The sequence below is a fragment of the Ophidiomyces ophidiicola genome (genome assembly GCF_022830035.1).
Source record: "Ophidiomyces ophidiicola strain CBS 122913 chromosome Unknown scaffold_10, whole genome shotgun sequence".
Classification (NCBI taxonomy): domain Eukaryota; kingdom Fungi; phylum Ascomycota; class Eurotiomycetes; order Onygenales; family Onygenaceae; genus Ophidiomyces; species Ophidiomyces ophidiicola.
This window is the reverse complement of record NW_026054650.1, coordinates 266768-292029: the sequence shown is the minus strand read 5'-3', so window position 1 is coordinate 292029 and position 25262 is coordinate 266768. Positions and strand designations below refer to the sequence as shown.

The window sequence follows — 25262 nt, the reverse complement described above, 5'->3', positions numbered from 1 at the left end:
TAGGTGACCTTTTATTACCCCATACAAATAGGACTGAACCTACAGCTTTGTGGCGTGTATGGGATTTCGTCAAGTCCGAGGAAATATGGGGCCGGGGTTTCTTGGCTGGAGACAATGGCTTCTAGCTCCATCACCCTTGCAAGCAGCCCAACCCTGACGACCTTTGCCAGCTGAAGGTAATTTCTCAAATCCACTAGTTATTATTATTTTATTACTGGAGAGCGACCTGACGGTCCATCGAATGCTGGCGGTATACGGAGTACATGGCCAAAGCGTACTCTGACCCAGCTATATTAAGAGAAGCTCTCCTAATGCAAGTCCAGCTTATAGCTGCATGTTGCATGACACTATGTACATACTCCGTCCTTGGGATGGTACTCCATGCTCCATAGTGCCTAACCAAGCTGATGATCGTCATCAAACTCCTGTCATACGCGGCCATGGCGTCTGAAACAGCCTTTTTTAGGGTGAGCGTTCGTTCTAAGCGTCAATTGGCAGTGCTGGTGGTGGGATGTAGGCAGCAACATTTTGTGCTGGGAAGCCATGAAAGTGACGTTCCAGAGCGGGAGTTCGCTGTTCGAGGGCTTGCGATCGCGAGCGCAACAGGTGAAACGGCTAGCTAGCCCTCACAGCCACCAATGAGGCTTGGATCCGCCAAGATTCAAATATAGAAACACGCTAGTTAGTCAGCGCCCAGCTCCTTGGTAGTGGCATTTTATAGACGCTCTGATTGGCTGTTGGCGCCAACCCGCTGCGGCTCACAACGGCAGGTCCCGCTGGCTACTGCTTTCTTGCCTGATTCGGGCAGGCGTGGAGACTTCCTGCCACCCTCCAGCCACGTTCAGCCCGCCCTAGCGCGTCATCACGGTCCTTCGACCGCATCCTTCACTTGGCGTTATCGTCAGCTTAAAATCCGCGTCGCCTCCTCTTCACCGGCTGATTTTTTTATCACTACTCCATGCCGTCACGGTCTATCAAATAGCCATCTCTTCATTTCAACTACCTGCTACTAGACATCTTCCTCCTAAAGGTCGCCTACCCACCGTCATTTGCGATCTATAACAGTCTAAATTACCAGCACCCCGTTCAACCACTGAACAATGGGCAAGGCCGGGAGAGTCGCGTGTATTTTCACGCCCTATATGCTTTCGATTGCGACTTTAGTATGCCTTGTACTAGTCGCTTTGGGCTCAACCAAACCCAGCGCTCCTTTAAACGACATTTATTTTTTCAGGGTGAGATTCATCGTGCATTTCTAGTCGCGTCACCCATTCCAACACGTACTAACTCCTAACTACATGTAGGCAAACTTAAAAGATATAAACACAAATCCTAGAAACCTTGACAAATCGCTTATTCCAATCCAAAAAGGCCTGCAACTGGCCAAATCTTCTAATAAGCTGCGCGAGGAATATATCGTCGGCCTTTACAACCACTGCTCTGGAAATGCGGATGGCAGTAACTACCAGTGCTCCGAAAGAAAGTCAAAATACTGGTTTGATCCAGTTGAAGTGTGGGGCTTGGGCGATACCGTGAAGAACTATTACCCTAAGGGCCTCGCAGATGGACTCAATGCATACAAGAAAGTCGCCAAATGGTTATTTATTGCATATGCAATTTCCATTGCGGCGAGTGTCGTGCAGCTCCTGGTTGGCATTTCAGCCATCTTTAGCCGATGGGGCAGCTTCGCAACAACTATTTTTGCAGCCGTACGTGACAAAATTCTTTTCAAGACGCGCAAACATGAGTGCTAACAGCAAATGATTAGGCCACTGCTCTATGCACTATCACTGCTTCGGTCACGGCATCAGCACTGTACACTATCGTCTCCGGCGCGGTTACTGTTGGCCTAGAGCCCTTCAACATCTCGGCAAGCATGGGCGCACGTATGTTCGCGATCACCTGGCTCGCCTCCTTGTTTGCATTTTCTGGCTGCGTGTTCTGGCTGTGCAGTGTTTGCTGCTGCTCGGGAAGATCTCCATATGATCACAAAACAAAATCGAAAGATGGCATCGATGCCGAAAAGGCACCATACTCTTACGAGCGTGTCTCCAGCCCTTACACGGGTAACAACATGGGAGGCTCCTCGGTTCCTCTGAATCCTATGCCCCCTTCGCATGGTCCGGCGTACGAACCCTATAGAGGTGACCATCGCGCATAGATGACTTTGAGGAATTCGTTAATTTTATTTCCTTGGTTGCCTTTGTATTCTATTATTCGGCGGAGCCCAATGAGTTCGGAGTTCTTGAGTATTACCCATTTAAACTGGAAAGTAACGACCAACTACATGACTTTTAAATCAAGTGCTTACGAATTCTCTGTATATACATACGTCTATACCCCCTTTTTTTTTAGATTGGATAGATAGTGTCGTGCCTGAATTCAGCAAATTTTTTTCTCATGATCAGAGTGCAGCTGTGCATTGCGACTGGGTTGTCAATGGATAATTCTGATACCCTGTAGTTTGTTTGTCTTTTCCCTTGTTCATCTTTGGGAATATGGAGGAAGAGACAACCTGATGGTATTATTTTTTGTTCTGGGTTAAGCCTAGCGATGGTAAATTTCCTGCTTCTTCTTCTGTCTTTGTACGCCCTAATTCCCTCCAAAATATAAACTATCAGTATTGAGTACTCTTTTCATCGTTTGCATGGACGCATGGCACCCAGTTGTAATCTTGTAGTTTTGTACTTCTTAGTGGGTAGTTGTCGAGAACCGGTGTCCGTCAGCTCTGAGAATACACCATTTCTCTGGATTGCACACTTCTATTGGCTATTTTCCGTTCTCAATATTTGATATAGAGTCTTAATAGTACATTTATTTAAAGCTTCTCAAACAAATGAGTCACAGCAAATGTCAACGTTAAACATCACATCTTCCAACCCATACTATTCATCCTCCCCTCTACCGGTTCATTACATAAGGATTGCGGAAGAATAACACCATTCTCGTCGACCGGAACTGCTTCAGCATTCCCAGGTTGACGATATCGTCCAAGCTCCCCGTGCAAGTTCACATATTGCCGCGCAAAGTTTTTAAATGGGGTATTTCGGTCCCTCCACTAATTCGATGTTGGGGTTGAAGTCTCAGCGGTTGTGGAACTGCTACACTGCTTTTTGGTAGAGACTTTGGGGGGCCGATAAGGAGGGTATAACGATTCTGTGGTGAAAAATGCTTCATCAATAGGACGTTCCTCCTGTGCTATTGGGCCATTCAACATTGCACCTGAATCAACAGCGAAATATTGATTCTTGTCCCTACTGACGTTCGGTGGAAATATCTGACTCTCGATGGCATTTTCTGACCCCTGAGCAGGTGTCTCTGTAGGTTTGAGGGTCCGGCGACTGTTCTCGCTACTACTATGAGAAGATGTTTCTTCACCTCCCAAGTATCCTGCCGGCTCTTCCTCCATATACGTTTGCTCGAAGTTGACGAAGCTCAGCTTTTGAGAAGATTGAAAAACCCTGGAATCATCTGTATCACCAAGCTCCACGCTGGCAGTTTCATGAGTCTCATAGCCATGCCATTCTTCACTATCAGGAATGGAAAGCGAGTCCGGTCTATCGCCTCCTCTCTTATCCAGTCCATTTGCCTCAACAATAATGGAATCGCTAGGACTTCTCTCCTGGTATATTTCTAGATTACTATCCTTGACTAATCCATCCACTTTTGACTCCAAGATTGTCTCTGCCCTTGATATAATGTGATCCCTGGAATTCTCGTGAATATCTGGACTCAGTCTGAGGATAAGTTCTAGGCTTTTTCCAGTCAAATTCCGTTTCCTGAGAGAAGGCACTGTAATATATTTTAAAAAATATTGTTCATAAGGAATCGGTAATGTTTCTTGGTTTTGACACTTCTTGATATAATCTTGGTATTGAGCGGCCTCCTGGTAAACAAAATCGTCCCACAGTATGGATTTCGATAGGAATCCTTTTGAACGTAGTGATAGAAGTTTGAGACAGGAATGAATGAAAGCATGAAAATTGCCGCTGTAAGAGCTGTACGCTTGTTTAAATTTATGGAAGATTTTATCAACCTCAGTGGAAGACAATGCCCTGCAAAAGAAATTTTGCCGAATGCTGACAACTTGTATCTGGTTCTCTGGGTTTTTATTTCTTCTTAATGGTTGATGGGTCTGGTCTGCTTCTGTATCAACAATTCTGCGCTTGGCAGAAGGTGACTGAATGTAGCAGCTATCCCTGTTTCGCTTTATTCTCTCCTTGGATACAAGGTCTAAATCAGTACGTGAAGACTGTGGCAAGATGCTCATACCCCGACTGTTTGCTGGAAGAGAGGCATTAACAGAGCAAGTACTCAACAGTCGTGAGTCAGGAGATGCAATGGAGCTGCCTAACTCAGAGACTAACTGTTGACTTGCCTCAAAACCGTCACTGGTAGTGTCATTCGAAGCGGACGACTGTGTGGTGGCTTCTGTTACCTTCTGCATACTGTTTGCAGGCAAGGATTGCTGTGCTGTACTTACACTGCCGAAAGTAGCGGGGACAACTATATCTGAGCTAGATCGGATTGGACCATCTTGCTGGCATTCTGGGCCCGAAAACGAAGCGGTTTTGATTCGACTTTGAGCACGGATAATAGCAATATCAGGTGAACGTTGCACTTGTGTAAAAGAGACGGGTCTAAGTGCTGGAGGAGAAAGACCAGAACAGGGCACTGAACCTGATTGATTTTCCTGGGTGGAGGTATCAAGCCCCCTTGGAATAGAATATTCAATATCAGAGCTGTCAGAATATGTTATCTCGGGTGCTGCCGATATTCCGCTCATTTCAACAAAACCAGGACGATGAATTTGTGATACGAATATCTTTTGTGCGTTGTGGGTAGCAGTATAAGGTTGGTCATCAGCTTGCTGAGTTGTACGTATATCACGAATTGTACCTCGATTTGGAATCGGAGATTTTCCAGGGCTACTATCAGGGGGAACGCAACGATCATCAATTGGGGATGGGGGCCATATATCTTCGTCAAATTCGCTGGCAGGAGGTAGGCTTGATGTTAAAGGCGACATAGAACCTAGTGACGCGAACTGTTTCTCGTATGCCCCAGGCTTGGGGGAGCAGCTATTCTTGTTTTGCACTGCATCTTTCACCGCTTTGCGTTTAATTTGTTTGTTATTCCACTCCTGGAGTAGTGCTAGGGGAACACGCCCGGGGGGCAAGGATCGGCCTGCTGCGGGCGGAACCCAGGAATCAAGGTTATCGATCAACTCTTGTTGATCCCTAGGGATAAAGATGTCCCGCCAGCTGATACGGCTCCAGCCATTCCATGGGTCCGCATCATTGGGTGCCTCTTCTGTGGGTTGGGGCTCCAGCGTTGCAGATGCTAGGGTTTGATTAGTTAGCTTAGTGACTAGACTGTTACTTGTACAATTTGGTGCAGCTGCCAATGATGAAGATTGAATTATACTGTCGTCATTGGTAGAAGACTTTTGCTTCCCAACGCAGAGTTCAAAGGACTCCTCTTCATCTTCGGAGCTGAGCGCTTTCATCGAATCCATTGAGGAATTCCCACGCCCGCGAGGTGTGACAGCACAAGAGTTTCTGATTGATGGAGGTAGCATCGTATTTACACTATGGGGAAATTTTTCAGCGGCTGACGTTTGCCGTGGTGTAGTAACGACACCGGTGAGTTTTGACCCATGGGGAGCCAGAAGGCTCAGCAGGGTATCAGCGGATAGGTAAGTTGGGGAGTTCAAGGGAAAAGATATTTGTTGCTTTTCGAATTTCAACCCTCTATTCTGTCCGACTTGTGTTGAGAATGCCGCCTGAGACGTGGAACACGACTCAGGGACGTCCGTCCCTTGACTATCTTCATCAAGGATTGGTTGTTGCAAATGTACTATTGAAGTATCCAGGGAGTTTTCGACGGCATTCTTTTGGGTTATTTGGCATTCTTTTGCTAAAGCCGATATTGTTGGATAGCTCGAGACGTGACGGGGGCTACCAAACATCCCTGTCCCTTCACAACCTAGAACTTCAAAATGCCGAATATAGAGTAGGATAACAGGGACTGAACGTGACTTTCGGCTCACAAGAACGTCAAAATCGGTAATTTTTATAAGAGCTCCCTTCGTGTTTACCCGAATACCGGCCTTCTTTTCGCGCACATATCTTGCCACCGAATCGTCTGAAAATCGGGCATTGATGCTGGAGAAAGAATCCGAGAGAACTGCCTCTATAGGGGAAGTGAAATCCCGCCACTACTGTACTGTTAGCTTCAATAGCAAATCCTCGGGTTACTAGCAAGTTACTTTGATTACTTGAACCGCTTGTCGGTCATTAATCTTGATTCGAACATAATGGTCGTTCATCTCCGAGCCGGAGAATTTGGAGCAAGTCTGTCGAAAGCTTCTTTCATCCGGTAAATCGTCCAAGTAGAACCCAAGGGCCGCATGTACATGGTGACGAATCCAGTTTTTCATTAGATCCATCGTTGATAGGTATAGTCATTATAATGGCCGTTTTCGAGGTATTTGTACTTTGACTCTTCGGGATAAGTAGCTGTTTCGAGGACTTGGGTCACATAGTGGCATTTATATTTTTTGAGCATCGCATATAGGACATAGTTATGGATCTTTTTTTAAAACATCGTCTCCTCGTTTGTTCATCGTCGTGACGACTCACCAGGAGCAATATTGCTAATTTAGGATTAGCGCGGTATGACACGACTAGAACGCGTCTTCACCGCCCCCGGCAAATTAGTAATACATCATTGTGTGACATAAGCCACGATGATTGGCCGAGGTTTCGACATGGTGACGTCGTGGTGTTGATGCTGAAGCGACAGCATCAATTGCGCTTTCTGGCAAACGAACTCCTAGTGAGGCTGAAATGGATGGAACTGGTGTTTTTGACTCGGGTTCGTCTCTATCGGTTGGTAACCTTTTACATAGATACCGCCGCTACGTCTCTGTTGCTGTGTCCTTGCATGTAGGCAGACGACGCTGCCTAGCCCTCGATCAATCATCAGGGCAGAAAATCTCCTCGCGAAGCTGAGCTCTCACTGAGTGAAGAAGGAACACTTTGTTGGACATCTAGGTGGTCCCTCTGATGATTTATCTATCCACTCCTTTATAATGGCGTCCCAGAGATCCCAAGGGACATCGAGTCCTTCCGCTTCGTCCGTTTTTCTTCCACTTGGTCGACAGTCCAGACGGAACTCGCTTGCCTCTTATAGCGCACAAGCTGAGAAGGACAATCTAAACGAAGCCCTTGACCAAATCCACAATGCTGCCTGCCATTCAGACACGCTCACCGTCTTCAACGACTTCGCCACTCCCCCTGTACCTTCTTCCGCGGTCGATAACAAGGCTGGCGTTGTTGGAGATTTACAAGGTGGACTAAGCGGGTTGTATAGCCTTTTTAGGGCATCTGTAGGAGGAGTAAAGGAAATGGTTGGCAGTTCGACCAAACCTTCCGATACTCAATTGCCTGGTCCGCCGATGCCGAAGTCATCATCCGCCCAGTTGAATTTGCCAGTTTTGGGCGCTGCTGACGACCCGCTGTCTCCATCAAACTCAGCATACGCTTCTAAGACGCAATCGCCCATTCTTGGCACGTTTCCGACACAGCCCGAGGGAATGACGAGTTTCTCCGCCCTCAAATCTTCTAAGCTATCTTCAAAAGCACCTAGCGTGTCCTCAAAGTCCTCGATACCGTCAAGCACCGCGGCTAAGTCCTCTATCGCCCCGCTAACCAAGGTGTCACCTTCACCATCGGTAGACCCAGCAATCAGCGAGGTTAATGTGAGTGTGGCCAGGCCTGGTGCACACCACACGCCAAGTAACTCGGGCAGCTTCTCAACAAGTATTGTGACTTATGCTGATTCGACAGCGTCTGGCCGTGGAGATGGCTCCTTGCAGATTTCTTCCCTTCAATCATCACAGGAGTTAGGAGTTGCTGCGTTTCCTCGACCCCAAGAAGTACAGAAGAACGCGAGCAACGATATGTTTGAGGGGCGAGACCGGACTATCCCTGGAACACTTCTTCCATATAGAACTTCGTCTTACGAGAAGGCACAGTCCCCATCCAAAGTCACTTTAACCGACTTTGATGCACCCTTTGCGCAGCCTCAATGGAAGGAGAAAGATGCCGAACTCCGTGGTAGAAGCGAAAAATCCCTTACGGGCAACTCCAAGGATTCGTCACCCGTTCAAACTTCTTTGACGAATAGCATTGCAAAATTTTCTGCCGGTGAGAGCTCAGTGAATGAATTGAGAACTACAACTGCGGCTACCTCAATATCGACCGCCGAAAGGGACCAATCATCCATCAATTCTTCAAAGGCATCTTTTACTAAACCTATTCCACGAATAAATCAAAATCGCCTTCCAGGGTATGGCCCGCCACTGATAATGTCCCCAGGGTCACCAGCAAATCGTTCGGCGACTGCAGCTCCACACATTTCATTTGATACTCCAGAACCGGTTCGCGTGAGTCACGTCAGTGCAAAAGCCTCGAATCACCCACAAAAGGGTAGCACCGTGCCATTCAAAAGTAAACTACTTGGTAGAGAATTTTGGATGCGTGATGAAAATGCTAAAGACTGTTTTCATTGCGGCGACCCTTTTTCAACCTTCCGAAGGAAGCACCACTGTCGTACTTGTGGACAGATATTCGACTCGAGATGCACTTGTATCATATCTGGTGCTCCCTTTGGCCACTCTGGCTCCGTGCGTGTCTGCAAACCATGCGAAGCAGTGATAAATGCCCATGATTCCGACTCCTCTGACTTTAGCAGCGACGATTTGAGCCAGATGGCATTTAACTCTCGGTCTTCTGAAGGTCTAGATACGTCCGCCAGAGCGTTAAATATGGCTGACGAAGATGATGCATCATCTATTGTGTCTCAATCAGTCGACCAAATTTTAAGAGCCCCAACAATGGCTATCCCGGCCACTCGCCGTACTACGGATGGAAACAATCGCCGATCAGCTATTCTTGAAATAGAATCTGATCGCCCACTCACAAGGCCGACCTCATCCAAGTCATTGCGGTCTTCACTTAATGGACGAGCTCTTTCCGTGTCCCATAAACGTCATCAATCTCGGTCTCAATTCGTTCGCGGCATCAAGTCTTATCATGAGGATAGGGCCCCCTTCCAACGCCGAATAGGGGAGGACAGCAATACTAGACTACATGCGTTTCATAGGGATAACATCATTGATCCTGATTTGGCCCAGTATCTTTCTGATGACGCCTCTAGTGCTGAGGAGCAACCGAACTTGTTCTCGGTAGTTTCTGATAATGGCCTTTCTAAGAGCGCTGGAGATAGTGAAAAAGCAACGTTCGGGGGCTTTCTCGCAGCGGTAAAAAAGAGCCGCTCCCGATTAGGTGACAAGTCTGGCCAAGGTGTCTATTTAGGCCGAGACGCCGATGATGCTAGCCTTAGTAGCTCAAAAGCTGTGAATTTGGGACGTTCAACAAGACGCCGGAACTTGAGTGTTGCAGGCAGTACTCATCAGCGTTTATCACCAAGGGCTTCCAAGGAAACGCCGTCGGTTGTTCATTACTTTCAGGAGCATAATATACCGGTTCTCCCTGCGCCCCCAATACCTGGAGGGTTTAAGATGACTAGGAGCTCATCAATGCGAGGTGCAGGTGCCCCTCCGATAGAACTTAATCGCGCCAGCCTCCAGCATGTAAGAAAGCTTCTTCGTCAGCTTTTGAAAGACGCGTCTGTTCCCCACTCACATAGCTGGGAAACTGCCTTACTACCTATTCTCTTAAAAGCCATAGATGATGTTGAACCAGATGTCCAGCATGGCGATGATATGGATATCCGCCATTACGTTAAACTAAAAAAGATACCCGGTGGTCGTCCAGGTGATACATCTTATGTCTCTGGACTTGTTTTTACCAAGAACCTAGCTCTAAAAAGTATGTCAAGAAGCATACCACGACCCAACATCCTCATCGTAACGTTTCCTTTGGAATATGCCCGACAACAACAGCATTTCATGAGCTTGGAGCCCGTGATACGACAGGAACGTGAATTCTTAGAAAACCTTGTTGGAAGGATATCCGCACTCCGCCCCAACGTTCTATTAGTGGAGAAGAATGTGTCTGGGTTAGCCCTTCAGCTCCTAGAGAAAGCTGGAATTGCAACTGTTTACAATGTGAAGGCCAGCGTCATTGAAGCCGTGTCTAGGTGTACCCAGACCAGAGTTATGACATCAATGGACAAACTGGTTGCGGCTCCAGCGTATCCTGGCCAATGTGGCGGCTTTGATGTCAAGACATACGTTAATAGTGGCCGAAAAAAGACCTATATGTATATTTCTGGATGCCCTAAGGAATTGGGCTGCACTATTGTTCTTCGAGGTGCTAGTAGCGATGTGCTTGTGAAAATTAAACGAGTTACAGAGTTCATGGTCTATGTTGTATACAACCTAAAGCTGGAAACCTGTCTTATGCGAGATGAATTTGCAAAGATTCCGACATGTGGTGACAATTCCTTGCTGACTAGTGCTCGCCCACCTGTTTCTGCCACCAATATGCCCGATAGCGGTGCTCTTGAATCAGGAGAAGGCGCAGCCTCGGATGCTTCGCAAAGCGTAAATGATGTCACTCAAAACGCCGGACTCTCTGAAACGCCACTTGAACCAAAAACAGTCAGAGTTGACGTTCCGCAAGATACTTTAAACCCAGCCTTCTATGAGGACATGGTAGAAAAGCATCAAACAAAAATACTCTCTGCCTCCCCTTTCGTCCAGTTTCGGCAACCATACCTTTTGATGCGTGCGAGAGAATTAGAAAGACAGCTTGCATATCTCAAAAGACTTCGGGATCAGGACTTTGCAAAGCATACACCAAGCGAGGACACCGGAAAGTCTCAAAAATTTGTCCTTATTACACCTGAAATGATACACGAGTCACCCTCCGGTGCTTCATCAAAGGTGAAAGAAGTCTTACATGCAGTTCATGACGCGGAATATGATAGGGCTTTGTATAACTACCAGACACAAAAAAGGCAATGGGAAGCCTACATATCTGGGAACGTTAATCTTTTCGATCCATATGCGCACCAGAATATTGTTGTTTTATACAGCTTAGTTTGTACAACTACCTCAATCCCTTGCTCTGGGCCTGATCTTTTTGCTCTGGACTTTTACAACGACCATGGGTCCGATAAAATTTTTGAAGTCGACTGTACGTTGGGCCAATACGTTGAAGATTTATGCCACAATGCAAATGCCATTTGTACGGCAAACGGGTGCGAGGAGCGTATGTTTGGGCACCATCAGCAATACGTACACGGGGATGCCCAAGTCAGCATTTTTGTTCAGCCATATCCATCTAAACTTCGTGGCTTGCAGGATAAGATATTAATGTGGAGCTGCTGTAAAATTTGTGGCAACGAAACCCCTGCGATGCCCATGTCTGAAAGCACATGGAAATACTCTTTTGGGAAGTATCTCGAACTGTCATTCTCCAGCGCGGATCTACATATTAGAGCTGGCGTTTGTCCTCATGACTTGCATAGAGACCATTTGAGATATTTTGGTTACAAGGAGGTTGCACTTCGCATCCAGTACGACTCCATTGTTCTCCTTGAAATAATAGTTCCACGCCCGCGAGTGACGTGGAAAGTGGATAACGATCTCCAACTTCGCAATAAAGTCTTTTCTAAAGCTGAAGAGCGGCTAACGAGGTTTATGAGCTCGGTTAAAGCGCGGTTAAGAGGCATTAATGTTGATAGTGTTGTCCCTGAAATGGCCCAATCCTGCAAGAAAGAAGTGGAGGTTTTGATGAAGCGAGCTAATGATGAGCATGCTGCATTGATCAAACAACATCAAGAGATGTACATGAACTCAAGATACTGGGAAGTGATCCCTCTGAACCGCGTAATTCTGTGCATGCAGGAAAAGGTCGTTGAGTGGGATGCCACCTTTGCTGAATTCGAGCGCAATTACTTCCCTTCAGAGAAGGACATCAGGCGATTAGCAACACTTCAGTTGAAACGAATCTTCCTTGATAAGGACGTATCAGTTACTTCACTCACCTCAAGCGACGAGAATGTAGCAACACCCACAGAACCAACTGAATCAGGGGCAGTACCCAGTAGCTCTCCAAGTCTGGCACGACGCATGACCTTATCCCCACAGCAAGCAAAGAGCGTTCTTGCATCCGTTGTGGAGGAGCATTCTGGAAAACCCAGTAAGAGCCGAAACGACGAGGAGCTATCACCTCCATCGACACCTAGAGGAGGGCCAACGCTACTTCTGCAAACGCCTCAAGTTTCTCAGGGGGGGGTTCAACATTTGGATTTGGCTATTTCGGATAGTATTGCGGAAAGGCTCTCTCCACCGAAAGTGGAGTCCAATAAATCTCCTGAACAAGGAGTAACAAGCCCTCTACCTTCCCTAGACAGCAATGTCATTACAAAAGACGACTCTGTGGGATTTGAATTGCCTCTAATTCAGAGCGAGACTCTGGAGAAGCCAAAACCTGACAATCCTGAGCCTGTCACTGAGCCTTCCGGCCAAGGTGATGTCAAAGCTCGCCAATCGGGGATTCCGCGGCCTTTACCTGAAATATCATTTCGCCAGCGATTTCGGGCACGGTCACCGCCACTCCTTAGGACGCAATCTCAACCTGCTCATCTTCAAAAGGGGAGGGAGCCTTCTGGGAAGTTCACACTCAAAAATGCCGAGCAATATCACCTTGCTACACAGAATGATACCTCGAACGAAGATTCCAAGCCTAAAGCAAATGAAAAGCGACTGTCGGAGCGTCTTGGACTCTCTTCTCTTAAGTCTAGCAAGCTTTCATCCGGCCCTTCACTAATACCTCGTTCGGTCCCAAAAAAATCGAACTCGAAGGTATCGTCCCTCGCGAAGCATTTTGAGCAGCTGAGTCGGGAATTCGAGAAAGAGCGCCAAAAGGAACGAAGACAGCGGGCTGCACAAGGGAAGCAATCGCGGGCATACCCGATGGCATCTTCCAACCCTATCATGCAGGTGTATAAAAGTGTCAAGGATGCCGTTGATCCTTCTGATGAAGACTTTATATCGAATGCGCCTTCGACTACCCCACCGAAATCTATGACGCGTGCTGAGGATGCAGAAGAAAATGAGAACTTCCGGGAACAGCCGCAACACAGTCTTGAGGAGCAACAAGAAGCAACACAAGAAGCTGACCAAAGGCCCTCGGAGGAATCAGTACGAGAAGAAACTCCATCTGAAGCTGGCGATGGCGAGCAAAGCGAAAGTGAAAAATGCCTACTTGAAGACTTACACTCGGTTGAGGATGCAAACGCTATTCCCACCGAAGAAATGGCTATGGAACTGAAGGAGTTACCAAAACATGAGAGGAGCTCTCTTGTTAAGATGCTTGCGAACTTTTGGGCAGAGCGTTCTGCTAGTGGCTGGGCACCACTTGACTATCCGTTGAGTGATACAGACCATGTGTTTGCTGATTGTGATATTATTGTGCGGGAAGATGAGCCAAGTTCTTTGGTCGCATTCGCCCTAGACTCGGAAGATTATAAACACAAGCTTCGTACTATTCAAGAGACTAACGAGAATGTGCAGGCGGATATCGAAGGGGAGCCCAGGTCTCCAGATATTGAGCCAGAAGTTGAGCAGGCGCTGCTACGAAGCACAGGAACCCATCTCAAGTTTCAGTTCCAAGAAGGCAGTGCGAGAATGCTCTGCAAAATATTCTACGCTGAGCAGTTTGATGCTCTTCGCCGAAAATGTGGAGTGTCTGAACGCATTGTGGAATCCTTATCCCGTTGTATGAAATGGGATTCAAAGGGGGGTAAAACGAAATCCCTTTTTTTGAAGACTTTGGATGAACGCTTTATTCTCAAGTCTCTGTCCACCGTCGAGACACAAGCTTTTTTGAGGTTCGCACCAGCATATTTCCAGATTATGTCTGAAGCTCTTTTCCACGAACTCCCGTCTGCAATTGCGAAAATGTTCGGATTTTACCAGGTTATCATCAAAAACCCCATTACTGGGGTAGAATTTAACTGGTTTTTACTCCTCATGGAAAACTTGTTTTACGATCGCAATCCCACCAGAATATTTGACCTCAAAGGCTCCATGCGTAACCGAAAGGTTCAGAGCACAGGGGAACAAAACGAAGTTCTTCTGGATGAAAATATGGTGGAGTTCATTTATGAGAGCCCTCTTTTCACCCGGGAGCATTCAAAGAAGCTCCTCAGCCAGAGTGTGTGGAATGACACCTTATTTCTTGCACGCCAAAACGTGATGGATTACTCCCTTATGATAGCAATTGATGAAGGTCGGCAGGAGCTCGTCGTCGGGATTATTGACTGCATTCGAACCTACACCTGGGACAAGAAACTGGAATCTTGGATCAAAGATCGTGGCTTCGCAGGGGGCGGGAAGAATCGACCAACTGTTACAAGTCCAAAAGAATATAAGAACCGTTTTCGAGAAGCAATGGCTCGATACGTCCTCCACGCTCCAAAGTAAGTGGCTGTTGCTAGTATTTATATTTTGCAATATGTATAATAGAAGCTAACTCCCTATAGTCCCTGGCACCAGTTCCAGATTTCAAATCTAGGGAGGCCGCTGCTTGCTGCACAAGAAAGTGACCTAGGTGACAGACACGTTGACCCGGTCCCCAACTTCAACACTCACTAACCTGCTTGACTCTGAGAAGTTTCCATACCCTAAACTTGCACAAACAGTGATTTCCTGGTTTATCATGCTGTGGCGAAAGCTGGGAAGTGGATTTAGTTCCACCGAATGGCCCTCTGGTAGGAATGGATGTACATACATACGTATTCCTTTTTTGTTTTTAGGAATACCAGTTACATATTGTACATACATACACCTGTAGATAAGCCTGTGGATATTGTATAGTTTCAGTGTAGTTGCTGGTTCTGTGTGTGAATGTTCGAGACCATTGCCTGAGAGTTTTTTGCTGTTGGTTGCCCGCGGTGATGTCAGCGGCCTTATCAGCAGCCAAAATGACCTCCTACGCTTCTTGCACTTTCACGCTCAGCGCACAATTTTTTCTGTTGACGTGATGAGTGGTAGACTAGGTGCTTACCTGCATGCGGCCCTCAGGGCACGTATGGAACGTGCTGCGAAGGCCAATCGGCTTCTTGAGACTATTACTAAAAACGCCGGAAAGAGAGAATACGCTCCTCATCTGCTTTCTCTTCCTCCGGAACTTCTCTACCACATTCTCTCCTACCTGCCGGCTACAACACTTGCTTCTCTATCCAGCACATGCCGTTGTCTTCGAGAGCATGTCGCCGACGACCAGGTATGGGCTCTCTTGGTAAATTCTTTCCTCCACAAGCCCCTCCGTGACCCCGCGCCTTTCGAGTCATTCCGGTCCCTCTATATTACCTACCATCCGTTCTGGTTCATCGTTCAAGGCAAGATATGGTACTCGGATGTTAAAAATACTGGGAAAGTGATCATCGTTCGCTACAATGCTCAGCGGGGCAGAATCGAAGGTTATAGAATTGTGGCCGCCCAACCGTTTCGCAATTATGACCTGTGGTCCAAAGACACGTCCATTTTCATTAATTCCTTTGAGCCACAAGTTAGCCTATGGTTAGATGACCCGGTCATATTGCTCGACAGGGTTGCAATATCAACCTGGAACTCTAACCTTGAGAGGCCACGCGAGTATCGAATGCCGATGCAGCTTGAGACCCAGCGAGTATTCACTTCTATCTTCTTTTGCAAGGCTGCCGATCCAGACGAGTGGGAAAATGAAGATAAATCAGTGTGGCCCCCACTTAATATAGATGCCGTTGAACGTGTCGACGTCACATACTCCGATTTCGAGTCATCGGTTTTGTTGGATAAACCGCTCCGTCAAAGTGAGATTTCCGAAGCAGGGTTTCGAATAAGACGATGGATACAATTCGGTGGAAATCTATCTGCTTTTGATACTGGGACTATGATGGATGGCGTCTCTACATATGGAACACTGGACCCCAAGCTTTATACACCAACGGCGGAATTCCCCTATCAAGGAATTTGGGTTGGCGATTACTCTGGCCACGGAGCCGAATTCCTGGTCATTATGCAGTCCGAATGCATGCCCTTATCTTTTTACTCGCACGAAAAAATAGCCGAGAATGTTCTTCGTGCTAATAGAGGAACCCTTCCCAAAGCCTTCAGCAGTACTGATGGAATACCGCGTGGAGGTCTGATCGCGGTCAAGCTCACAGGAGATCCAAACGTTCCCCGGGGCGAAGTTAGTTTTTACGCAGACGAGATTGGCCCAAATGGGACAATTCGTATTGCTGATGAACCGGAATTTCACGGTGCACGAGTGGTATCTAGCTGGGGTCATGTCGCTGGCACAGATTTTACAGGAGGTAAGTCAAGAACCAGGCGCCCGTCTCTTCAGTTATCGGACATTAACCCCCTTTGAGTCACCCAATCGGACGAGTTTGGAATGTCGGAACTGTTTCTTCTCTCCCACGACTGCATTGCACACTTCTGGCTAGAATTGGGCCATATTTCGTATTATCGCCGTGTCAATCTCGACACCCTTCTTAACCAGTGAGCCAGAGACCGCTGTTTCCTTATTGGTACTCTCGAGCAAAATCCCCCAGGACTTTGTTGTGCTCGGACTTTATCTAAAATGAATGGACTTTGAAGGTATTTCATGGTAGAATGACGAAAGTTGTATGATGTATATGATAAAAAATTGGTCTTTAGTTATGACGTACAAGTTGTACATACCTATTCCCCTGAGCGAATGCATATGAACGCGTAGCCATAGACATAACAGTGCTAGGTTGGGTTTGAGACCGTTCATAAAACTAGAATCCAGTTTAGGAAAGGGTGTATATACACTTAAGCACGAATGCCATTATGGTCCATGAGGTGGAGATGTAAAACAGAAGAAGCCGTTCTGCTTGTGTCGATAGATGTGAAGCACTTTCGCCATTTTATAAACAGTCTTGCACGCAAATTTGTTCCTTAAACGTCCAATCCCCTAAGGACCCGCTCAATCGACTCCAAGCCTATTTCGATAAAATCGTAAACCCGTAACAAGGAACAGTAAAAGTCCCTATTTTAGCGTCGTCTTTCGAACCAACTAGTCGAGCCTAGCACCGCGACGCTTTGGTCCATCACCCACTCTCCAATACCAAGGTAATTATCCACCCATCGCTTGACCTCCTTGCTTTCAGTGATTTTGTCTGAATTTAGGCTGGGGCTAAATAAATATGTGCAGTTCCACTTACTCCGCCCCACCCCAGGTAGAGCATCGCCATTTCCGGAACCGTGCGGCTCTCTGGAAGGACGCTGCACTTGGGGTGGGTGGGAGGTGAAGCCAAGTAGAAGTGGTTAGCTGGGCGATGGTTTGACTTGGGGAAAGGAAATTTGGGAGAATAGGGCTTATGTACGTGAGGCCTGTTGAGCGTTTGATGCCAGCGAGGAATGCGGAAACTAGAGGGATGTGTTAGACTTTGCTGACTGGGTTCCATTTTAGGGAGGTATGTCATGATTAGAAATTTGGAGATTAAGTAGGAGCAAACGTACTCAAGACGGCATCAAAAGCATAGTGTGTTAAGCGCCCAAGCTGTATAAAATGTTTTGGCATTAATTGAATGGGATCTAGCTGGGTTAGTGAACTTGGGGCACAGTGCTCACCACCATTCTGACAGATAAGTCGTATAAAATAGAGCAAGAGTACGGAGTGGAAAATGCGCTTTGCAGGGTAAACAAGAATAACGGTCGTTGAAACTAGGCTGTGGTCGGTATATCGATGGTTAGCTGTTGCTGTTGAGGCTGTTGTTTCTTGATGATCAAGTGATGCCAAGACCTTTCAAGTGGAGTAGTCTACATTGGGCCTAGTACAATAACCTGACCCACTAAAGTTACTCCACACCTTGGCATAACTTACATACTACGGAGTACTACCCCCATTTTGGGAGCCCTATAGGGCATGATCTAATAGGAGAATTTGGTGCAAAAATGAGTCTCAAAGTAATTCATCATTCATTACCAGTACCTAGAGATCTTATGCAATTGCCTGCCAACTGAAAAAAAACCTTCATTCCTGGGATAGAAAGACGAAATAACATCCAGATTTGGGAAAAGAAAAAAGAAAGCCCATCTTTGTCGTCGTTAGGAAGAATTGAAACCCGACCGTCTATCACCCATGACAGGTTGAGGAATACTTCAAGGAAGAATCGCTTATTCGGCAAGTCCCAGGTTAGGCTCCGCAGGAACGACACGAATGGTGTTGGTGTGACCTTGGCCTCCACGCCAACCCTGGACGCAGACGACGGAGTCGCCCTTGGAAATGATTTCGAGTTTAAGGCCCTGTGCAATACCCCACTTGAGACGACGGTCAACATCCTCCTGCCAGATCTTGAGGTTGAAATCAGGCTTCTTTTCTGGGAAGAAAAATGGGTACACGCCACGATAGAGGTGGGAATACTAGTTTAGGTATTAGTACACGCCCTTCAAAGTTCGAGTTTAACAAGAAAAACTTACGCGGGCAGCCGCCTCGTTACGAGTGACCATGATGATTGGGCAAACCGGGCGATATTTGGAAAGGAGGCGAGCAGTAAGTCCGCTGTGTGATTATTAGAACACATTCCAAATCAAGATCTAAAGAGGGGGTTTACCTTGTAGTCAAGACTAGGATTGCACCCGCGTTCAGTTCGAGACTGGCGGAGACGGCAGCCATAGCAATGGATTCCACAGTGTCAGCGGGTCTTGGGCAAAGGTTGCGGAGTTCATCAAAAACGCTGAAGTAAGGGATGGCGACTTCGGCTTGAAGACATGTCTCATGCATCATAGCAACAGCTTCGCGCGGGTAGTTGCCTTTAGCAGTCTCACCAGACAACATGACACAATCTGCGCCATCCAGAACAGCATTGGCGACGTCAGAAACTTCGGCGCGTGTTGGACGTGGGTTGTATGTCATGGACTCGAGCATTTGCGTGGCACAGATAGCAGGCTTTCCCTTGATGTTACATTTGGCAATCATCATCTTTTGTGCAATGAAGACTTTTGGAGCGGGGATTTCGATACCCAAATCTCCACGGGCTACCATGACACCATCAGCTTGCTCCAAAATCTCGTCGAAATTATTGACTCCCTGTTGGTTCTCGATTTTTGCAATAATTTGAATCTCGGTGTTGTCCTCTCCTAGAACCTCACGGATGCGTTGAATGTCCTCACCACGGCGAATGAACGAGGCAAATATCATATCAACCTTATTCTTCGCACCGAATTTGATGTCCTCGATATCTTTTTCGGAAAGGGCAGGGAGATCAACATCAGTCCCAGGAAGGTTTACTCCCTTCTTGGATGAGACGGCTCCATTATTAAGGCACTTCACTCGCAGGGTTTGATCGTCAACAATATCAAGAACTTCGAATGAGAGAACACCGTCATCAACATAAATGCGTTTACCCTTCTCAATGACCTTAGTTATGTTTTTATAATCAACATATCTGTATCGCTACATTAGAAAAACTGCGAAAATCTGGCTAGGCTATATTGATACTTACAGGTTCTTATCATCGCTCTTGGTTGCGTATTCGTCGTCAGTGGTGATATTCAATTCAGTACCAGCAGATATCGGAATATCATTGCCATCTGGGGTGAGTCCAGTTCGAATTTCAGGGCCTTTCTATATCCCGAATTCTAGTCAGTTACTCTGACTGTATGTAGAAACAGCCCATTGTTGGTAGGCCTGGGAGTGCATACGGTATCCAAAGCAATTGCAAGGGGGCGACCAGCTTGGGTTCTCTCGGCTTCTTTGGCATTGTTAATGACTGATTGATGATACTGCACAGCAACAAAAATCAGTTAGAATTGTCTACATGTAGTTTGAAGCTAGAGTAAATAAAATACCTCATATGTTCCATGAGAGAAGTTCATGCGAACAACATTGAGACCCGCTAAAATGCAAAAGTTAGGAGCAAAACAATATAAGAACAGCAGGCACTCGCACCTTTGCGGAGAACATTGATGGTCTCAACAGAATTGGTCTTTGGGCCTGGATTCAAGGAGTGGTTAGCAATGTATGCTTGAGTTAGATATGTGGAGAGAAAGTGGCATCAATCAGTGCAGGACAGGTGAAAGGGAGCCAGCATCGATGAACCGCTGCTTTCTTCAGCGCACCAGATGACACCATGCTCACCAATTGTGCAGATGATGGACGTGCGGCGATAGTTCTTTGCAGGCTGGTACTCAGTGCTGAGCTTGGAAGTCCACTCCAGCTTCATCCTGTTTGAGAGGCGACTTGAAGAGCTCGCCATATATGAAGAGGCACCTCTGTTGTTGTTCTGGGAAGTCATCGTGAACAACAGAGAAGGAGAAGCAACTAAATAAGCTTTTTTAAACAGCTGTGTTGCTACAGCTCTGGACTAGCGTGCAAGGGTGAGATGGCTGAGTGGCAGAAGGAAAGTGAGGCCGGGTTGATTAGCTGGGAGATTGTGAAATGATTGATCATGATTTGTTTTTGTTGGGAGACGAGGGGAGCTGCTGTGCACGCTTGGCGTATTTTTGGAAATGCGGTTATCAGGACAGAGCACCAGCGCACCAACACTCCACCGCCCTGGTCACAACACACATTTCACCTCCAGCTCTGAAACCGTTACGATACCGCAGGCGTCGGACTACCATACAATGCGGCATCGGCATGCCTTCGCTGCTGCCATTGGATGCCCGCGGCTGCTGGTGTCCGTCTCGATTGGTCGACGTCACTCGCGGCTAGCATGGTTCATACCCTACGAAACGTCATCTAACTACGAGGCGATTGCCAGCAGCGCCGAAGGCCACCCTACCATTTGGCACAGGCTCCAGGCATGGGAAGAGTAGCGAATATTGTAATTCCGCCCGGCCTGTACACCTAGGGATAAAGAAAAAATTTTCAGCGAAGGATGGAAAGCCCCCAAACGCGCGATTTTAGAGGATTTCACCCATAAAAGAGCTGTCCACACCCAGCTTCGTGATTGGCCTGCAAGTTCACCGTTATCTTATCGATTGCCGGACTATATATTTTTCCGAAGCCACAGATTTAGTGCCTCCCCGATTAGGATTAGCGCATTTCTAGCCAGCCACCTGCAGTTGCCTTGAACCTCGCCCGCTGGACACCAAACTATATACGGACTAGCGCAATATTATCAAGCCTCTCACAAACAACGAAGTTTCTGCCACCAAACTCTTCATATGTTCGCTGGATTGCAAATATGTGCTTTGTACGGAGTACTCCGTACGGAGTATGGAGGGCTCCGTAGTCCGTACAAGAAACTTTTATTCTGTTTGCGCCGTACCAGGACATCTCTCAGTCTGATGTGCTACTAGACTCTCAATACAGAATACAACGGACTAAGATATCAAGCAATTTGTTTTATGTAATCCGTACGGAGTAAGGAGTACAGAGTACAGAGTACACTTCAAGCGCGTTGGACTCGCTGCTCGACAGGGCGAGGCCGAATTCTATAATACTCCAATATTGTACTCCGTACGAAGTACTCCGTAGGCAACCACGCATAGTTTGTACTCCGTACAGCTGACTCATCAGCCACATGCGCAGCCTGAACGCCCAACTGGTTACGAGCACTCCGTACTCCGTAGATGTCCATTAATATTATTGAGCCGGACTCATACTTTGTCTGTTGACATTTATTTGGCTTTGGGAAACCTGATTCCTCGGCCCGTTGAACACCGGGATGAATGCTGGCTAGCTTGATCTGGCATTATGGTTTGGGTCCGAGTGGGTCCGAAGTCATCCAATCAAGTGTAAGTTCAGCTGGCGCGTCAAGGACGCGATCTTGTCCTGTAGTCGCTGCCTGGGGACCAATGAGGAACAAACATATGAGGACGCGAGCCGACACCAAAGACCTGCACTTGCTCAAACCAAACGACATTTTATAAAATAGAAGACGCGTGAGACTTTGGCGTTCACGGGCTTGTGTTCCCTGTGGCTGTGAGCCCTGTCGACAACTATTTCGAGTTTTTTGAGAACAGAAAAAAGATATCTATTTGTCTTCCTGTTCTGTCTATATCGGTATACGGAGTGCGTGTTTGTCGTTGGGTGGCTTATTACTCCCAGAGGAGGGAATTCCAGGGCAGTGTAAGAAAGCGTTTCAGTCTCAAACACCAACAGGATTTTAAAATAACAAGTTACTCTGAGGTATGCTCACCATATATATTTCATGGCTGCCAAAAGTTCATCACGCAGTATCGGGCAGAAAAAGCTCCTCTCATCCCATATTCAACAACCCCATTTGCTATAGCATTGAAAATGCTCAACTTTCCAGATTTAGATAGGTCGCTGACTCCCTTCGCCAGCGACTGGACAGTCTCTAGGCCGAAAATACTCTCTACATATCGTTTGTTTCTTTCCCGACTTGAACACCAGGCTAAACCGACGATGAGAGGCTCTGCCACGGAACGTACTCCGCGAACCCCCGGATCTCGGACTTCAAAACGATTGCGACGTCTAGAGCCCGGCACGGAACTCGACAATGACTATCCAAGCTCGTCAACTGGCTTAACGCCCCATATCTCGCGCACGAGAATTGTCGTTTCTAGTCCAATTAGACCAAACTACGACGAAAGGTTAAGCGGAAAGACGCAAGACAACCAGCGCCATTATACGACTCCCCACCCTAAGACCAAGACCAAGCGGAAGCTGGGCTTTGAACCATCCCCTTCGAAACAAACAACGCATTCCTACCACTATATCCCTTTTAGCGATATCCTCGATTCCAGGACGAAACGGCGTATCGGTCGCGCAGGGTTCAGTGAGGAGATGAATAGAATTGAGGAGACAAGAAGAGTTCGCAAAAGGATTGAGAAAGAAAAGGATGAGGAGATGCAAAGACTAAGGGATGAGTTGAATGTACTCAGAAGCGGACGAACTCCTCATTATGACACACCCGATATATCTGGTGAAGACTCTGATCTGCCTTCAAGTATTGGAGGAGATGACATGGAAGTGGGTTTCAATGAAGGGCTCACTGACGCTGAATGTATGGATAAATTGATACATGGTCCTCCTGTTTTCACAGATGCTGGAACGCAAGTATCATTCCATAGCTGTCGAGGAGAAGTCCGGTCTTTGAAAGAAGACCTTGAACAGAGGAAAGCAGAGAAAAAGAGGCTCTTTCATGAGTGGCAGGGAATTTGCAAGCCTCGAAAACAAAATGGTAAACCGAATGACACCGACACAGCCCTTTCCACTCCGCCGCCAGACCTGGCAGTGCAGATTCTTGCCAGCCTGCGGGAGGCCACCACCCGCGCGGCCGAAGCGGCTCAAACAGTTGAGACTGTTCAGAATGCACTCTCCAGCCACGGCTTCGATGGCGTTCACGCCATGGAAGTTATCGCCAACATTGGCTCGCGCTTTCGGCATGCGCGACTAGAGCTTGAAAGAGCTGTACCAGGTGAGACTGCAAATGCGAACTTGTCAAACTGGAGTACAACGATCGACGCTATGGTGGAACGTATCGGCCGATTTGCAGCAGATCTAAAAAGGGCACAGAGTCAAGTAACAGGGTACCAAGAACGTGAGGTGGCGCTGCGTCGACAATTTGACGCTGCGCTACTCCGGTATGATGAAACATCGAAAAGGAATGAAAATCTTCAAAAGTACACCGAAACAATTGCAGAAGATATGCTCAACGCGCGAATAAAACTCCAGAAGCTCGAAAAAGAGATCCAACACCTTGCAACTGATAAGAGCCGACTTTTAGATACCTTGGAGTGCTACCGAGAGGATGTCAGGATGCTAGAGAAATTGAACTCGCAATTAGAAGATGAGATTGCTGCTTCGAGGAATCAAGTGGACATTCTCGAGACAGCGAATAATAAATTGGACGAAAAAAATGAGTTGTCCAAAGCCAGAATTGCAAGCCTGGAGCGTAATTTAGCCAATGAATACTCTCTCCGACAGAAGATGCAGGCATCTCTGCAGCGGTGTAATTCCGAAATCTCAAGTCTCAGGCTTCGAATGGAGAAACTGGAAAGTGAACATGATGTCGTTGTAACTGCACTCAAACAAAAGAATACCGAACAATTCAATGGACATGAAAAGGAGATTGGGCTGTTGAATGTCCGCCTTTCCTCGGTTTCAACCTCTCTCAATAATACCAGAATCGAAACCGAAAGATTAGAAGACCAGAAGCTTGTCTTACAGAGACGGCTAGCGGATTTTGAACAGCTCTTTTCGCGAGACGCTATCCGCACAGCGCAAGATAGAGCGAAAGAGACTGTCGAGGCCTTTGAGGAATGGCAAAGGAAAGTGGATCTTCTGGAGAAGGCTTCGCCTCCAGAAACGCATAGCTTTGCTATTGGAAGTGAGCCAATTACGCCAGCAACGGTAACTCGATTCAAAAATGTAGAGATAGAAAGGGGGAGGAAAAGGAGAAGAGTCATTAGTAGCCCACTGGAGGAGGAACAAGGATAATATGATGGGAAACGCGCAGTTGGGAGATGGGATATATTGTGCCTCATCAAATCTATTTCCTTTGTCGTCGAACCTTCTTTTTAATCTCCTAGCTATGTATCTGTGAACATTTCTTGGTGGATCTACTCTGAGATGTTTGGCCACAACTGATCCTTCTACATCTCTTTTCGGAATTTGGCATATATACAACTGGACGGACCGGCAAACTGTCGCCGGCCCGTTCTAGGTTTCTGGGTGAACAACCGACTTGTTTGCACACGAATGAGGCTTGGATGATAACAAGGCCAGACTGATCTTCGGTCTGTCCTACAAGTCAAGAGGCGACTCTCACATCGCTACGGAGTAAACCTCGACTATGACTTGCTTCATATTGTATCAGGGATTGCACAGTACATCTGCCAATCAGAAATATGACTAAAACACTGGACATCCACATATTTTCTCAAACGAGGTGGAGTACGAAGTGACTAGTTAGTGTTAATTCGCAGGCCAGTGTACAAATCGCCTATCCTCCCTCATACCTTACCATATATAACTACACTAAGATAGCATCATCTCACAATTGGATATCCTAGAAAGGAATGGGGCACTGGCACGAAAAACCATGATCTAACAGGCCAGTTGAATGCTGCCAGAGCAAGACCAGCGGGCACTCCTGCTTGCATGAAATCCTGCAGCTCTCCCCGTCCGGCTATTCTGAAAGCCCAGATGCTTTCAACACACATGTTTTACGAGCTGCAAATCGAGCCGGACGCCGGGTGCAATCCTCCGCAAGAATTAGACGTGTATCATGCATGAGGCTTATGCGCCTGCCAGCTGTTGCTATGTTACCGCTTGATGAACTCGGAATTC

At 47.1% G+C, this 25262-nt stretch overlaps 6 protein-coding genes across 6 annotated transcripts; 4 read left to right on the top strand and 2 right to left on the bottom strand.

The window, feature by feature from the left end:
* Positions 1–1100: 1100 nt before the first annotated feature.
* LOZ57_003211 (uncharacterized protein) lies at positions 1101–2161 on the top strand (the record flags this gene model as incomplete). Its single annotated transcript, XM_049252262.1, has 3 exons — positions 1101–1163; positions 1305–1709; positions 1769–2161. The coding sequence occupies 3 exons, from the start codon at positions 1101–1103 to the stop codon at positions 2159–2161; spliced, it is 861 nt and encodes a 286-aa protein (XP_049108766.1).
* An 897-nt stretch (positions 2162–3058) lies between these two features.
* On the bottom strand, positions 3059–6451 carry LOZ57_003210 (uncharacterized protein; the record flags this gene model as incomplete). The annotated part of the gene is made up of 2 exons (XM_049252261.1): positions 3059–6220; positions 6272–6451. 2 exons carry the CDS (start codon positions 6449–6451, stop codon positions 3059–3061), a joined length of 3342 nt encoding a protein of 1113 aa, XP_049108765.1.
* A 645-nt stretch (positions 6452–7096) lies between these two features.
* MDM12_1 (Mitochondrial distribution and morphology protein 12) lies at positions 7097–14638 on the top strand (the record flags this gene model as incomplete). Its single annotated transcript, XM_049252260.1, has 2 exons — positions 7097–14463; positions 14527–14638. 2 exons carry the CDS (start codon positions 7097–7099, stop codon positions 14636–14638), a joined length of 7479 nt encoding a protein of 2492 aa, XP_049108764.1.
* A 388-nt stretch (positions 14639–15026) lies between these two features.
* On the top strand, positions 15027–16532 carry LOZ57_003208 (uncharacterized protein; the record flags this gene model as incomplete). The annotated part of the gene is made up of 2 exons (XM_049252259.1): positions 15027–16341; positions 16399–16532. 2 exons carry the CDS (start codon positions 15027–15029, stop codon positions 16530–16532), a joined length of 1449 nt encoding a protein of 482 aa, XP_049108763.1.
* Positions 16533–18172: 1640 nt separating this feature from the next.
* On the bottom strand, positions 18173–20292 carry PYK1 (Pyruvate kinase; the record flags this gene model as incomplete). The annotated part of the gene is made up of 8 exons (XM_049252258.1): positions 18173–18418; positions 18476–18557; positions 18610–19443; positions 19501–19622; positions 19700–19780; positions 19847–19893; positions 19947–19991; positions 20136–20292. The coding sequence occupies 8 exons, from the start codon at positions 20290–20292 to the stop codon at positions 18173–18175; spliced, it is 1614 nt and encodes a 537-aa protein (XP_049108762.1).
* Positions 20293–22244: 1952 nt separating this feature from the next.
* On the top strand, positions 22245–24410 carry LOZ57_003206 (uncharacterized protein; the record flags this gene model as incomplete). Its single annotated transcript, XM_049252257.1, has 1 exon — positions 22245–24410. The coding sequence occupies one exon, from the start codon at positions 22245–22247 to the stop codon at positions 24408–24410; it is 2166 nt and encodes a 721-aa protein (XP_049108761.1).
* Between the last annotated feature and the right edge of the window lie 852 nt (positions 24411–25262).